Below are 15303 nucleotides of genomic sequence, written 5' to 3'. Positions count from 1 at the left end.
CATCGCTCAGTTAGCGTGGAGCAACCGGAGTGACTAACACGCACCGAAGGACTAAAAGTTGAAGTGATGGAAAATTCCGGGAGCAGAACTGGAGAACACTGGAACTTCAAAACATTCGTTGCTGATCGATGACTACCGACAAGATTCTCTCCCAGATACTACAAGACCAATCGTATCTGGGCCATTCGTCGAAGAGATAGTCAGAAACTATCAGAAAGAGGACCAGATACGGACCAGGTTGGAAGCGATAGCGGGGAATCCACGGGATATCACAAGAGCTTTATTGGAACTTTGGACAAGATCGCACGGGCATGTTATAACGACAAGAACGAATTCTCAAGACTTTCTCAAGAGACTTCACCTAGAGTCTGTGCCAAGAAGATTGGCCTGCTTGTCTTCTCTTCAACCAGGCGCTAAAGAAGGCACTTCTAGTGTTGGTATCTTCCAGGATCACCTTTTGCAATTCTGTCTAAATCCTGCCTTCAAGCTCTCCCATAAAGTTGTTCGAAGTTCTGCAAAACATCGCCTAGTTTGGGTCAAGATCACCACCCTGACAAATATAGATATTGATGTAACAGTGAGAAAGCCGACAACAAACGGCCATCCCACGAATGGAACTGTTCGATAAGTGACGAAGACATCCTGTATGATGTACTCTACGAACAAACTACAGCCTGACGAAACTTCTCCACTCAAACTGCCTGTCGCGACGGACGAAGCTGGGACTATACAGAACGTCTACAGCCCCAGTACTCACATTGTTGTTGCTACGGGAACAACGATGGACGTAGAACGTCCCCGTTGGTGAACCGGCCACGCGAAGGTATGGCCGATTCGGAAAAGGAGTCGCGCACCTTCCTTCGGGCGTTGAATCGACGGATGCAACGTACCTCGCACAGGTCAGACAAGTGGCTTCATTCCCGGATTACCGGGCGATCTTCCAAAAGTGGACCTGATGGGAGGTCGCGATTCATCCAATTCCTCCGACGGAGCAGTAGGTACTACTAGAGCACCGGCCCGAATTCCGTAGGGAGGACGAGGTCGAATCTTCCGCTGACCAACGCCTGGACACTGGCTTCTCTCCTAGCTTCCGACGAAGTGGTAGACACCGCTGAGGTGTCGGATCCGGTCTTCGGAGGGGAGTAAGGGGAGATTTCCGGAGGGTTCTCACAGTCACGATTCCTAGTAATTTCCGTCGGAGTGGTAGACACCGCTGAGGGGTCGAATCCGTTCTCCGGAGGGAAGGATTATTTCGGATCTCGTGCCTGAAAAGAACCCTGAAACTCTTACGAAGTGTTCGGTTCGCCGGTTAAGATTATGTCTTCTTGAATAACTTGATTCCTTATATACAAATTTCGGGGTACCTTAGAACGAGACGAAAGATATTTCTTTCTTGTTTAACTATTTCCTTTCCAGCTTGTGTTTACGTATCGTTTATGCTAACGCCGCATTATGCTAAAGTTTAACTCACTATCGTGGTCGCAAACCACCAGTTCAAACCCATGCTATAATGTTTGTTCATTGATCAGGAACACTTGCGTTTCACATAAGGTAAACATTCATCGCGCTGGACGCACTTGCCGTTTGTCACATGCTGTAATGTAAACGTTAATCGCGTTGAATGCGCATGTTGAGGCGCGCATTGTTCTGTAAACATTCTCGACGCTCTAGCACCCCGCGCTAAAGGCGTTGTGTACGCCACACTGTATCGTAACGTTGGTCGCGTGCTGCTTATGCCTTATCCGCGCTGATTTGCTGCCGGATGCTGAAATCTTCTCGGTGCGTGGGACATTCTATCGAAAGAATTGTTTCTTTCATGCAACATGTTTAATCAAGATTTGGTTTGATTATGCCCAATGTTATCTTCCTTTTTTTTCTAACGCTGTCGCGATCGCAACACACATACCATCCTCTGAGACATGGACTCTGTCCTGAAACTGACGAAGCTGCTCAGAAGGATTTTAGGCTCCGGTATGTGTGGAAGGACAATGGAGAAGCTGCTACAATGACGCACTGTACGAGCTGTACGATGATCTTACCATTAGACTGTCCGATTCCTTTGTAGGTTCCTCGGGCGTTCCTCAAGGTAGTGTCCTTAGTCCTATTTTATTTCTGTTATTTGTTAATGACTGTGTTTCCATCCTCCCCGCCGAAGGGTTTCTGTTTTACGCAGACGATCTTAAGATCTTCCTTCCTGTGTCCTCGTCTGCTGACTGTTGTCTTCTCCAAACTGTACTTGATTCCTTCTCTGTTTGGTGTCGTAAAAATGGCCTACTCCTGTCCCCCGATAAGTGTTGTGTGATCTCGTTTTCTCGTTCTCGTTCTCGTTTCCCGTTTAGCTACACCCTCTGTGATACAGTAATACGTCGTGTATCCTCTGTAAAGGATCTAGGTGTGTGGCTCGACGAAACGCTGTCCTTCAGTTCCCACGTTGATTATGTAATACGTAAGCTAATAAATCACTGGGTCTGATCATTAGGCTATCGTCCGAAATCCGCGATCCCCTCTGCTTGAAGTCCCTGTACTGCTGTTGGGTGCGATCCTCCTTGGAATACGCGGCTGTAGTTTGGTCTCCCCCAGGCTCCACTGCGATGGCCAGACTGGAGAGTGTTCAGCGCAAATTCACTCGTGTGGCTGTTCGACGCTTCCTTAACGGCTATCATCTTGCTCTCCCTCCCTATCCAGTCCGTTGCCGTCTTCTTGGGCTAGAAACCATTGAGGATAGGCATTTCCATATCCGTGCTAGCTTCATTGCAGGTCTCCTGTTAAATGAACTTGATGTCCCTTCTCTTCTATCTGCCATCCCCCTTTATGCTCCTTCCCGTCGCCTCCGCGATAGACCTCCCCTTTATATCCCATCCCGCCACACCCGTTACGGTTCGAACGATCCTCTGCTACGAGCTTTGTCGGCTTTCAACAAATGCTATCACCTGTTCGACTATAATGTCTCCTTGTCTCGTTTTCGTGTCCGTCTTCGAGAAGTTCCTTTCCTTGCCACCTAATCCCGACTGTCATCCTCGCTTTCCCTTTAAGTGTTAATGAACATTGTTTAACCATCATTGGCGGACAATATGAACTAAATAAATAAATAAAATAAATAAATAAATCATGTCAGGAGAATGACACCGGACGACCCAGCCCGGAAAACCCTTACAGAGGCCGGCCACAAGGACAGAGGAGATGTGACGGACCCAAACTAAGATCGAGTGATGACTTCCTACCGTAATGGGATGTCGACGCTAGATTATACTGTGCCTGCGTAACATGCTACAATGCAAACTCCATGGAGACGCCTGGTGCTTTACTGGACAGTCATTCAAGTTGGTAAAAATTGTACACATCAAAACAAAACTCCATTGTAAAAATTAATTCGTTTGCTTTCTCTCTCTGTGTGTGTGTGTGTGTGTGTTGTCTTTCAGATCGTATTTATTAACTTTCTCAATCAACCAACCGACCAGCCTAGCGCATTAAACAGTGGACGGTCCATTCAGTGAACAGGTGTTCAGGTTGGAAACGATCGCAGCCACGGAAGTGACGGTCGTGTACTTGGCAGCATTAACGCACGAGCTAATCCGCTGCAAACTGTAGTTCGTCTCCGATTGGATGAAGTTGATGATATAATCCTGCTTTTCGTCCACGGCGGTGGCCAGCTTTTCGTAATAAGGACCGATCTGCGAAAGAGAGAGAGAGAGCGCGAAAAAGCGGACGAGCGGATTAAGTTAACCGCGAATTAAGTGGTGCTGTTGCCCGTTCGCTTACCGTCGTGACACAGTGAGCACCGTCGGTGAGCAGCGCACAGGTGCTGATGGCTTCGCCCAGATCCTCCGCATCGTAGATGATCATACCGACGATCAGCGCCAACAGATCCTGCAACTTGTACATGCGCTCCGTCTCGATGTCGTAACACTCGGACACGATGTAGAACGACAGGGCGTACTGCGTGAACAGCCGCGGGGAAAACTTGCTGAAGCAAAAGTTCGAGTTCGGCGAGTTGGCGACAAGCGCATCGATCACGCTAACCAGCCCACCGCACGTTTCGGCGATGAAGAAACTTTCCACCGACGTCGCGCTGGCGATCGATTCGTCCAGATCGTCGTCGTACTTCGTGAACGCGTTGGTAATGGTGGTCGTTACCAAGGTGATACCGGCTTCGTTGAGCACCTCGGCCAACTGATCGAGGGCAGGCTTCAGGTCGTCCGGGAAGGTGGTGATCGCTTCCAGCGTACTCTGCACCGGTGCGATCGTTTGCAGCTGCTCGTTGTAGACGGGCTTCACACGGTCGGTGAACAGTGCCACGGTGTTGGTGCTGACCGTACCGACATCGGTCTCGAACCGTTCCTTCGCATTCGTTGTATCGCCCACAACTATCTCCGCCTCGGTGCGCATCTCACCGACAAACACGTCCGCCACGCTCAGCTTCCGTTGCGTTTCCTCCACGATGTACTCGACGAGCGGTGCGTCGGCGCTCAGCCGGGACAGGGCATCCTGCAGATCGAACATCATCTTGGTCGTGACGAAGCGGTTCAGGTTTTCGGAGGAGATGCCGTTCGGTGGATTGCCCGGTGCATCCCGTGCCGCGGTTACGCCCGCCTTCAAACGGTCCAGCGCGTCCTTGAACAGCGTCAGCCGGGCCAGGATGGATTTAAACGAATCGGTCAGCTGGTTCGTGATGAAGGTGCCCTGCTTCTGGAGCGTCGTAAACTGTGCCGCAAACCCGGACTGAAGCAAGGTGCGCAGCGCGGCGATCGCGTTGTACACCGGTGCAAACGCGCCGTTCACATCGTTCGACCGGTCCGTGGCCAGTGTGTTGAGGGCGGTGGAGAACGCCACACCGGCCGTCGCCACCTTGCTGCCCACGAACAGGATAGCTTCCTTCATGTTCTCCAGCAGCTGGTAGCCACCGGTGAGCGCTAGGTTCATGTCGTCGATGTAATCGAACGCCGTGCCAACCCTGCTGGACTGCCGTACCACATTGCTGGTGGCCGAAATCGTTGCCCTAATGCCGAAATCTGGTGAAGGATCAGCTTCGGTGCGCTGCCACAAAGACAAGGTGTGGAAAGTAAGTTGATGTGCAGAAGGTTTTCATCTCATCTCAGCTTGAAACTGAATCAGGGACTTTCTCACCTGCAGCAGCACACCGAGAAGCAGTAGCAGCAGCGTGGCCGGAAGTGCCGAATTTAGCAGCATGGCTGCAACTAGCTCTCAATCACGCACAGTACAAATCACAATCAAAGCACCAACTTCGTCAAACTTGCAGCTTATCCACTGGGCTACGTTCGGAGGGTGTATACTGTGGTTGGCAAAGCAACTGGGGGACTGTCGATCGAGCGAACCGCACAAGTGTGTTCACGCCAGACATTCGCCACAGAAATTTGCAAAAAAAAAAAAAAAACTCACCGGAGAAGCAGCAGAATTTGTGTCCCCCGCTTCTACTGCTGCAAGAGTCTAGTTGGGTGTTGTTTTTGCTTTCGATTTGTACAGTTAGCGTGTGCCTGCTGACCAAACAAGCTGCTGGTGCGGACCAGATTCGGGGCGAGAGCCGTGTGTTGACGATGGGCAGCTTTTGCCAGTGCCATATTAAAGGCAGAACACAGGATTGCTACGGTGTAATGCTAGGCATGGGAGTGGAGTTCAGCTGGATGAGGAAGTCGTAAATGAAATTGTGGACCAGAGCTTCATGAACGCTAGGCTCAGAATGTGAGCAACAAATTCCAAGGAATACAGTTCGTGTCTAGACAATCGATGGAAAGTATTTCCAAACATTCGGACAGAGTTGAGAATGGTATAGATATTCCATATCCAAGAGAAGGAGCCTTTCCGATCGCTTGTCTTGATCACATCGTCCAGCTTAGAGATGGACGGCAGAGTCCTCGCCCTCCAAAAGGGATATTGTCCTCCATCTTGGAACACTCGCTTACCAAGAGGCTTTGTCTAATGAGAGAAGGTCCGTCCTCCAAACGGCCTTAGACGGAGATAGTTCGCCATCCAGAGGCTAAATGAGGGCCCTTGAGAAGTCTTCAACCTACGAATTGCGTCTTCAGGAATATTATTACAATTCTTAGTAGGGATACGTCCAACTTAGTAGAGATTTTTACAACAAATATCATGGATCCTAGCTGCTCGACACCAGGGCTTCAATCGTGTGATGTCTGTCTTGTTCATGGATCGGTTAGCTTACACGGCCTATCATCCTCTAGAATTCCTGGAAAAGCAGTATGAGATGCTACAGACGGAAAACCTCTACAGCACACTGGGCTTTGCCTTGACGCTGGGTGCCTGCAGCTGTTTAAATTCGTTTATCTGTATACAAGCAATGTTCTTGGAAAAGATATCGTCAAGCGACACAAGACGCACTCTGACAAAGTTTCGGTGCAAGAACTGCTCCCCGTAGTTGTATGCACCTTTCTGTACTAATCAAGCTAATAGGGTTCATATGTTTATCCTCTCCATTTTATTCATTCGTCACGATCGGACTCTCGAGCGTGCTACGATTACGCTTTCGGACCCTTTTCGTCGCACAGCTGGATGTCCTTGATGTAGGTCTCGATCGACGCCATAAAGCCACACTTGCCACCGGCAACACAGGCCGCCGCCCGGTTAGCGCTTGCCTTCGTCTGTATGGTCAGCAGCCGCAGCACATCGTCCACCTTCAGCTTCAGGTTAGCGACCAGCTCGGAATAGTACGGGCCAATCTAGGGGTTGTGCAAAAAACGGACCAGTTCAGTCATCTCCCTCTCTCTATCTCTCTCTCTCTCTCTTGCTTTCTTTCTCTCTCTCCCTTAACAAAAAAACTCACCGAAGCGATACAGTTGGCACCGTCCTCGATGCGGTTAAAGCACTCCACCAGATGTTCGGCCAAATCATCGATGTCGAACTGAATCTGCACCACCAACCGGTCGAGCAGCGCGTCCAGGTTGGACAGTCGGGCCGCCTCGATCTGGTAGCACATCAGGAACCGGTTCGAGTTGATCGCGACCAGCCCGAGCAGGCGCGGCGAGTACTTGCTGAAGCAGTAGTCAGCCCACGGTCCGGATGCGATCAGTACCTGCAGGATCGCCCTCATCGGGGCGCAGAGTTTCGCGTCGTAGAACCGATCGAGATAGTCGTCCAGTGCGACGACAGCGACCAGGTAGTCGGCGTAGATGAGTTCCACCTTGCCGGGCAGGGTGAGCAGGTTCGCGTTGCCCAACAGCTCCTCGTACCCATCCAGCACGGGCTTCAGGAACTGGTCGTACGTATCCATGCCCTGGAGATCGTTCTTGATGAACGCAATGTCGGTGGTCTGCTGTCTGTAGGACGATTGGAGCGGTTGCACGATCGCGTTCGCCTGCAGCATCCAATCGTTCAGCACCTCCTGCTTCAGCGTGTCGTAGTGCATGAGCGTTTCGAACACCTTCCCATCGACGTTGTCCATAAACTCGAGCAGGAACGCGTCGGCCGTACTGAGATGGCCAAGCGTTAGCTCCACGATGAACGTCACCAGTGGCAGGTCCGACTTGAGATCCTGCAGGATGCGCAGCAGCTCGTACACAACCTTCGGCGAGACGTACCGGCGCAGGTACGCGTCCGGCAGGCCGACGTTGGAACCGTACGCCACGATCGCATCGTTCACGCCCTTCTGGATCAGGGCGAGCTGGGGCGCTAGCCGGTCAAGGGTGGCAACCAGCTGCCGGGAGGCATCGGCCAGCATGTCGGAGATGTACATGCCCACCAGCTGCTCGATCACGGTCGTCTGTGCGGTCAGTCCCGTATTGAGCAGAGCGCGCAGCGTACCGATCGCATTCGTCACATCGCTGTACACCTGCGGCATGTCTCCTTTGCTGGGGGCGAGCGTTTCCAGCTTGCTCGTCAGCTGTAGGCCCACGGTCGCAATGTTGGTCCCGATAATGGTCATCTGCTCCTTGAGCGTCTTCAGCACGGTGTACTGGGACTGTAGCGTGATCGTCTTGAAATCGATGTGATCGAAGGAAATGCCCGCCTCCGTTGCAACCGCTTTGGCTAGGTCGCTGCCAGCGATCTTCGCATCGATGCCAAAATCTGGCCTTGGTTCAGCCAGCGCATCCTGCAAGTGAAGACAGAGGCGAATAAGAAGCGCACTGCGATGCAATGCGGCGGTACACACTTACCCGGCCGACTAGCGCCAGGATGAACCAACAGTAGTAAAAAAGCTTCATCGTTTATTCTGTCACAGCGCGAAAGCAGCACTGAATTGAGGCTCCCGATCGTCGCGATCGCTATAACACGCGCGGGGTATCGCGCGCTTCTAAGGCAGACAGGTGAAGGAACACACATCCGCACACGCACACAAGCACAGCGATTTGCCACAACAGAGCCAGCTGCACAAATATTGGCTCGTCGATAAGCATAAGGGCCGGAGACTGAGGGCGGAGCACTTGGCACGCAGTAAGAATGAATTTCAGCAGTTCAGGAAAATCGGGCCACAATTATGCAAAATTAGCAACCGTTGCAACTTTTCAACGAGTTTTGTGATCTAAGGCCCTGGTCTTTAGAAGCGAGACAGCCTTAAAAGATCCATCGAGTGCTTGTCTGCGTGCTATATTCTGCCTCAGTCCACCCTATTAATCATGCTATGCATCATTCTTAAGGTAGAATCAATGACCGAAACACTAGAAACGCCTTCGAGTACCTGTTGCAGACTCACATTGAATCATTTTACGTAGAATATTCCTCGCATGTGTAAGACTTCGTGGAGGGACTTTGCCATCAATCTTTCGGAGAGATCAAGGGCACCTGATCCTTGTTGTTCGAAGTCGGGGAGGTAGAAGTAGGGTAAAGTAATGGAGTATTCTCTGAGTCTCTAAGCCAGTGATGTCTGGGAACCTCTGGTTCGAACTAGAACCCCAAAAAGTCTCGACCTGCCATTGCTGGTTTAGTTTGACTTGATTGCACTCCCACAAATAGTTAGGAAGCGTGTAGTAGTCGAAGAAGGATCTGCCACTTGGTCAAGAATTTTGTATGGACCCCTTCCGATACTCCGACCTCCATTAAACTGCCACGGCTTTACCCTGTGTTTATCCCTTCATATGTCAAATTTTATTATCCACTTAGATCACGAAGCTCAGGCCAAAATTGATGCTTGTCCTGATAAATGGTTGTGTCGTTTGTTGCTTTTAATGTTCAACTGAAGCTAAAAGCTGAAAATTGAAAAAAAAAATGAAGCTTTGACACACTCTGGCTACTAGATTGACAGCATCCTACCGCAGCGCCCTCTAGCCGTCAACTTTGCAAACGTTTCAAAATGCCCGTTAAAGATGTTGCCATTTAAAAACTAATTATTTTGTATTCTTCCTTCTAGCCTCACGATACCAGCACCAGTCCTCAGCAACATGTACCACGAATAATCCATACCGTAGTGAAGCTGGTCAAGTAATGAAAACATGGATCATCAAACATTTATTTCAATGCATCTCCTGGCACGTTTCAACCCGCTGGTGCAGTCGTGCCACACTGCTAAGTGTCTTGTGCTGGCTGGAAACTACACACGCACCCAACCGTTCGCCACTGGCAGCGAACTCTTCCGCATAGAACTTCATCGTATCGCCCAACATCAAGCCGAACCGTTGCACTACCGTCGTGTACCTCAATCCGAACTGGAACAAGAAGAAGAGCATTCAAAGCCTGTGCCGACACCCACTCAATACTCGCTTACCTCCGCAATACAATTGGCACGTCCATTCACCAGCCCAACGCAGACCGCCAGATTGTCCACGACGTCTTCCGCATCGTACAGCAACACGTCGACCGCATCGCGCAGGAAGCCGGCCATGGTCGCAAGCCGTTCGGCCTCCGTCTCGTAACACTCACTCACCGCATTGTGATGCAGCTCGTACATGCCGTACACGCGGGACGCGTACCGGTTGAAGCAGTACTCGTTCTGTGGCCCGAACGAGATCAGAGTCAGCACCATCTTCTTCAGCAGCTCGCACGTTGCACCGCGCACGAAACTGTCCTGCGCGCCCGCGATGGACACCGCGGCCGTGAGGTAGCTGCTGAACTGTTGGTCGAAATCGTTCAACCCGGAGGACAGATAGTCCGCCGTTAGCCGGGTGAGCAAAGCTTCGAGCGGTTGCTGCAGCGTGGTGGTGTAGTTTGCAATCTGACTGAGCCCCGGCAGGAGTTGGACGAGGGTCGCGTTCTGCTCGGCCAGAGTACAACCGAACGACCGGGTCGCGTACTGGATGGTGCTACGCTTCAACATATTCATGTTGCGCGTGAACCCAGCTAGCGACGTGCTCAGCATACTTCGGAACGAGTCCACCTCCCGCACGACATCGCGCAGGAAGTCGTCCGCTTCCTTCAGATAGAGCAGTGTGCTCCGTACCATGTACCGGACGACGTCGACCTGCAGCCGCAACCCGATCAGTGCCTTCGCGACGTCGCTCTGCGTTTTGGCCGGCACGTTGTTGCGCACGATCGTGTCCGAGATGGTGCCCGCGTTGCCGGCCACCGACCGAGCCCGTTGCACGTCCGCTTCCAGCGTTTGCAGCGTTGCGGTGAGATAGTTGAGCGATTTGCGCAGCTCACCGAACACCTGGTTGAATTTCTGCGTGACCGAGGCCGTGATCAGCTGCCCGATGCTCATCATCTCGGCCGTTAGACCGTTGATGGTAAGATCGTGCAGCGTTTGTATCGTTTCGTACACCGGGTTGAATGCGTCCGCTATCGAGGGGCCGTTGCTGCGGGCGAGGACTTGCAGCTGCTGCGTGAGATTCAGCCCGCTGGTTTGAAATTTAAGCCCAATCGAAGCGATGGCCGTCGCCAGCTGCTCCAGCATCGGCGTGCCAGACCGGAGCGTTATCCTCGTGTCGGTGATATCGTTCAGCTCGTTGCGTAGTCGATTCGCTTCGCTCGTGACATCGCTTCGCGCTGGGCTAATGTTTGCTCGCACCCCAAAGTCCGGACTCGGCAGTGCGCCAGCGTGCTGGAATGAGATGGCGGATGGACGTCCAAGTCCGGTCAGTGATGGCACGGGTGGTAGCGGACTGCACTCAACGCCAATTTACCTGTACAAAACCTACAGCAACCAGAACCGCCATCACCAGAACCAGCGAACCACTGTGGAGCACTTTTGGCATGACTTGTTGTTGTTCTTGTTGTACGCCACTCGACAACCAGATTGTGACCAGCGTTGGGGTTGAGCTTATATACGGGCAATGGCGGAGTGACGCAGTTGCAACACGCATCTTGCCTTTGCAGCTATTTAAACTATTGCACTATCGCCTAAAACTAGCGAGAGATGAAGAAGGTGCGCGCGCGCGCGAGAGAGAGAGAGAGAGAGAGAGAGAGTGTAGCTCTTTCGAAAGAACGAAGAAAAAACAAACGCCCCAAAGAGCTGTTGTTCGGTTGCAACACCCCAAACAAAGATGACTTCGGCAAACAGGCGGCAATGCATTGTCGAAGAGATGTTCTAGACGTGCGCTGAAAACCTTGAAGGGTACGGAATCTAATGTAATTCAATGTAATGTAACGAAATCGAAGGCGCCTAAAGTTAGGCAATTTGAAGCACACGCCGATACTGTCGCTTGGCTAAGTATCCATGGTAACCGGTGGTGACATCTATGAGTCAATGTTCAAACTAATGTTGACAGTTGATTGCTTGAGCTTTTCGGGGTGCAGGGATGGCCATTCGATTTGCAGACAATGTTCTTACCCTAACGGCAGGGCCGGGGTTCAAATCCCATCCAGACCGCTTCCCCGTACGCAGGGCTGACTACTTTACTACGGCTAAAATTAAGTCACAGAAAGCGAAAAATGGCAGGCCGAGACCTCTCGAGGATTCCCTTCTTCTTCTTCTCAGGACAACTTGAACCTCTAGTGTGATGCTTGCTGTTTCTGGCATACTACAGCTATTGATATCACGTAGCTAGATAGTCAGTCCTCACCACGGGGGATGGTTCAGAATCTGAGGCCTACTGGACAACGTTGCTCATATTGCATTGAGCAGTGAGGTCGATCGATCCTGAAGAGACTGCATTAAGTTAGGTTGCTGGCAACACTGTCAGATGACAGAAATGGAAGGCCACACTCCCTGATGTTTTTATATCAAAGAAGAAGAAGCATCCACGGGCAAGAGACCGCGAGAGAGTACGGTGACATTTGGTAAGGCGTATCTCTAGATCCCTTCTGCGAGGGATTACTACCAAACCCTTAGACGAGCTCTCTTGAACGAGACACCTTGGGCACCTAGACATTCTCCGACTCTTCCCATAAGCTAATGCTTGAGGAGCGGTGCTCAGACATTGGATTACATCAGTATTGTGACGCTGCTTCCACTCATACAACCAACCGACCAGCAGAGCGAAAGCCGATTGGATGCACGCCACCGTCCACGGGATTCACGATTCACACCGTTTTCGAAGAAGCCACAGCCACTACACTAACTTCAGCTGCATCAACACATCTGCGTCAACAGCGCACGTCTGGCGTGTGCGTTTATTGAGAATGGAAATTTTCGGAAGAATTTAGACCGCGCGCTTTTTTTTTGTTTTGTTTTGTTTTGCTTGCTGCTGTTATTGCCCCCCCCCCCCCTGCGTCTAAGTCTGTGGGAGTACGCACGTTGCTGTGGCTGCTTGTAAAGGTCCGGCACGTTCAGAATCGATGCTTCATCTCGTTTGTTGGTGGCCCGCCACGCCGACCGTTATGCTTATGCCGCACGGGACCCGGCGCTTACGTCGCAGTAGGTCCATCCGCTGCGCAGCTGTTGATTTCCGTCACCATCGCATTGGTGTCCAGCACGAGCAAATACTTGGAGGTGCTGAAGCACGTACTTACCCGCTTCAGGCTGGCCACCGTTTCGGCCTTGACGATGTTCTTCATCGAGACCTGGTGGGCCAGCGCGGACTCGTGCACCGCGTGGAACGCTGACTCGACATGCTGCAAGAGAGAGAGAGAGAGAGAGAGAGAAAACGGGGCTCATGAGTGAGGCGTCCGGAGCGGGCCAGCTCCCGTCCTCCCGTCACTTACCTCGACGTTGCACAGCGCCGGCGATTTGACGCAGATCTTGATATCGGCCAGCAGGTCCTCGATGTTAAACACCAGCAGCTTGGCGATGGCGAGCAGCGTCTCCTGCAGCTTCAGCAGCCGCGTAATCTCCAGATCGACGCACCGGTTCGCTTCGCGCGCATGCTCCTCGAACAGTGCGAACGTGCGCGGGCTGTACTTGCTGTAGCAGTAGTCCGCGTACTTGCCGTTCGAGATCAGCACCAGCACGAGCCGGTAGAGGTGGTCGCACGCCTTGGCACTGTAGAATGCAGCGAGCCCGTCCGATACGAGCGGTATGGCCGTCTTGTACTCTTCGTAGATCTCCTGGAGCGCGGCGATGGTGGACGACACCTCGGTCGTGTACGTTTCCCTGTACTCGTTGATTTCGCTTTCGATCGGCGGAATGCCGGACAGGTCCAGGCTGGACATGTCCAGATTTATCGCAATCACCGGCGCAAGCAGGGCCGTGATCTGGGCCGTATCGACACCGTACTGCTGGATTTCGGCTTCGAGCGCTTCCAGACCCTTGTTGACGCCGTCCAGTGCGTTGGTGGCGACCGTACCCGCGTCGATGATGTAATCGTCCGCCACCTTCAGGTTTTCGATCGAGTTGGCCACAATGTACGTGACGAGCGGGAACAGTGCCTTCAGCGATATCACGCTCTTGGCGATGTCGGACGTCAGTGCGGTCGGTACGAACTTGCGCAGGATCGTTTTGGAGGGTGCGTTAGAGCCGGCCGCAGCTACGGCTGCTCGAAGCTTCAGCTGAAGGTCGCTCAGCAGCGAATTGAGCGTCCCTAGTTCAACGAACACATCGGTTAGCGCGTCCTTTAGCATGGTGGTGATGGAGTTGTCCAGATTGCTGTCCAGCGCACTGAAGTAGGGGCTGAGCTGGGTGTTTAGGAATATGCTGAATCCGTTGCGGGCCGTAATGAATGCACCGAACGCATCGTCCAGTGGCCCGGTGCTGGTGGCTAGTGCATCGATCGCACTGGTCAGCGCGAGTCCCGCGGTGGTGAAATCGTTCGCAATACCGACCAGCTGCGTCTTGATGGTGGTGAGCAGTGCGTAGCCGGAGGACAGCGTCACGTCCAGATTGTCGTTCACTTTGTCTACCAGGGCGCCGCTTTCCTGTGCGGTAAGCGCAACGCTGTCACTACCGTACACCGGTACATTGATGCCAAAGTCGGGCCGTGGAAATGCTGTCGATATCTGGAAGACCAATCCGTGCGATCAGTCGAGGGGGAACACGGGGGTGTTACGCGGATAGTACCAACCTGGATGGTGCCGAGCACCAGTAAAGCTAGTGTAAACGCCTTCATAGTGGACGTTCTATATGCGCGTGCGAGTTCTTTCTCACTTTTGCTCTCTCTCTCTCTCTCTCTCTCTCTCTCGCGCGCACTCTGTCCAACGGGTCGTACGGTGTGCGAATGTGGTACGGGCGCGCACTGTTCTTCGTTTATATCGAGATCGAACACATTCGTCATCCGTTCCCGATGCCGATTTTCGGGATGAGTTTTCACCGCTACTCTTCTTCGGCTTTTTCGCCATACATTTCCGTCCGTTGCGTCGCCATCTATGTAAACACACCGGTTTTTTTGGGGCCACCGGCTTTCGTCCGAGGTAGGATTTTGGATAAGCAGTTGATTCTGGCGACGCAAAAAAAAATGAGGCTACACACTGAAGTTAGCGCGCGTGTGCGAATGCATCTAGGAGGCTTCGCCGTCCAGTGGACATCATCGCAGCAGTCTGGAATGAAATTTGACAGTTGCTTCGAGTAACGGTGGAACGGTGGTTTCAGACGTATGGAGAGACATCAAGACCCAATGCTTGAGACGCAATTGGACGAGAAGCGCCCACAGAACGGATATTCTTGCACGCCAATATTCGATCACTGCCAAAAAAAAAACGGTTCAGGAAGATGAGGCCCCTTCGAATACGAGTGTTTTCTAGTAGAACCACTTTGGACGAAGCGAACTGGACGCTCAAGTATCGCCGATTAGATTGTCTATTGGTGCGTGCTCTCGGCTAGACGAGAAGGTATTTTGGAAGATTGCGGACAGCTTGAGCATAAGGAACTGAGCAACCGCCGTCAAACATTTGCCTCCGTCAGTACACTCGAGAGTTTCTGATCATTATTCCTTGACAGGATTTTACCCATAGCTAAGCAGTTAGTCCTGCGTACGAGGCAGCGGTCCGGGATGGGATAAACCGATAAAGTCTCTCGAAAGTCGTAAGCCCTTTGGTAGGCGAAGTGTCCTGAGGACCGTTGTAAAATAGTTACGTCCAGTAGGTGGAATT

At 52.1% G+C, this 15303-nt stretch overlaps 4 protein-coding genes across 4 annotated transcripts; all 4 read right to left on the bottom strand.

The window, feature by feature from the left end:
• Positions 1-3467: 3467 nt before the first annotated feature.
• LOC118517119 lies at positions 3468-5514 on the bottom strand. The gene is made up of 3 exons (XM_036062983.1): positions 5125-5514; positions 3760-5034; positions 3468-3671 (listed from the first exon to the last, which is right to left on the bottom strand). The coding sequence occupies exons 1-3, from the start codon at positions 5185-5187 to the stop codon at positions 3468-3470; spliced, it is 1542 nt and encodes a 513-aa protein (XP_035918876.1). The 5' UTR covers positions 5188-5514.
• Positions 5515-6407: 893 nt separating this feature from the next.
• Positions 6408-8506, bottom strand: LOC118517118. The gene is made up of 3 exons (XM_036062982.1): positions 8127-8506; positions 6797-8062; positions 6408-6692 (listed from the first exon to the last, which is right to left on the bottom strand). Exons 1-3 carry the CDS (start codon positions 8172-8174, stop codon positions 6492-6494), a joined length of 1515 nt encoding a protein of 504 aa, XP_035918875.1. The 5' UTR covers positions 8175-8506; the 3' UTR covers positions 6408-6491.
• An 893-nt stretch (positions 8507-9399) lies between these two features.
• On the bottom strand, positions 9400-9804 carry LOC118517121. The gene is made up of 2 exons (XM_036062985.1): positions 9671-9804; positions 9400-9611 (listed from the first exon to the last, which is right to left on the bottom strand). Exons 1-2 carry the CDS (start codon positions 9785-9787, stop codon positions 9420-9422), a joined length of 309 nt encoding a protein of 102 aa, XP_035918878.1. The 5' UTR covers positions 9788-9804; the 3' UTR covers positions 9400-9419.
• A 2598-nt stretch (positions 9805-12402) lies between these two features.
• On the bottom strand, positions 12403-15076 carry LOC118517122. Its single transcript, XM_036062986.1, has 3 exons — positions 14280-15076; positions 12985-14214; positions 12403-12894 (listed from the first exon to the last, which is right to left on the bottom strand). The coding sequence occupies exons 1-3, from the start codon at positions 14487-14489 to the stop codon at positions 12688-12690; spliced, it is 1647 nt and encodes a 548-aa protein (XP_035918879.1). The 5' UTR covers positions 14490-15076; the 3' UTR covers positions 12403-12687.
• Positions 15077-15303: the final 227 nt, after the last annotated feature.

This window comes from Anopheles stephensi, unplaced genomic scaffold (genome assembly GCF_013141755.1).
Source record: "Anopheles stephensi strain Indian unplaced genomic scaffold, UCI_ANSTEP_V1.0 ucontig52, whole genome shotgun sequence".
In the NCBI taxonomy this organism is placed as follows: domain Eukaryota; kingdom Metazoa; phylum Arthropoda; class Insecta; order Diptera; family Culicidae; genus Anopheles; species Anopheles stephensi.
The sequence above is the reverse complement of the archived record's forward strand: the minus strand, read 5'-3'. Positions and strand labels throughout refer to the sequence as shown.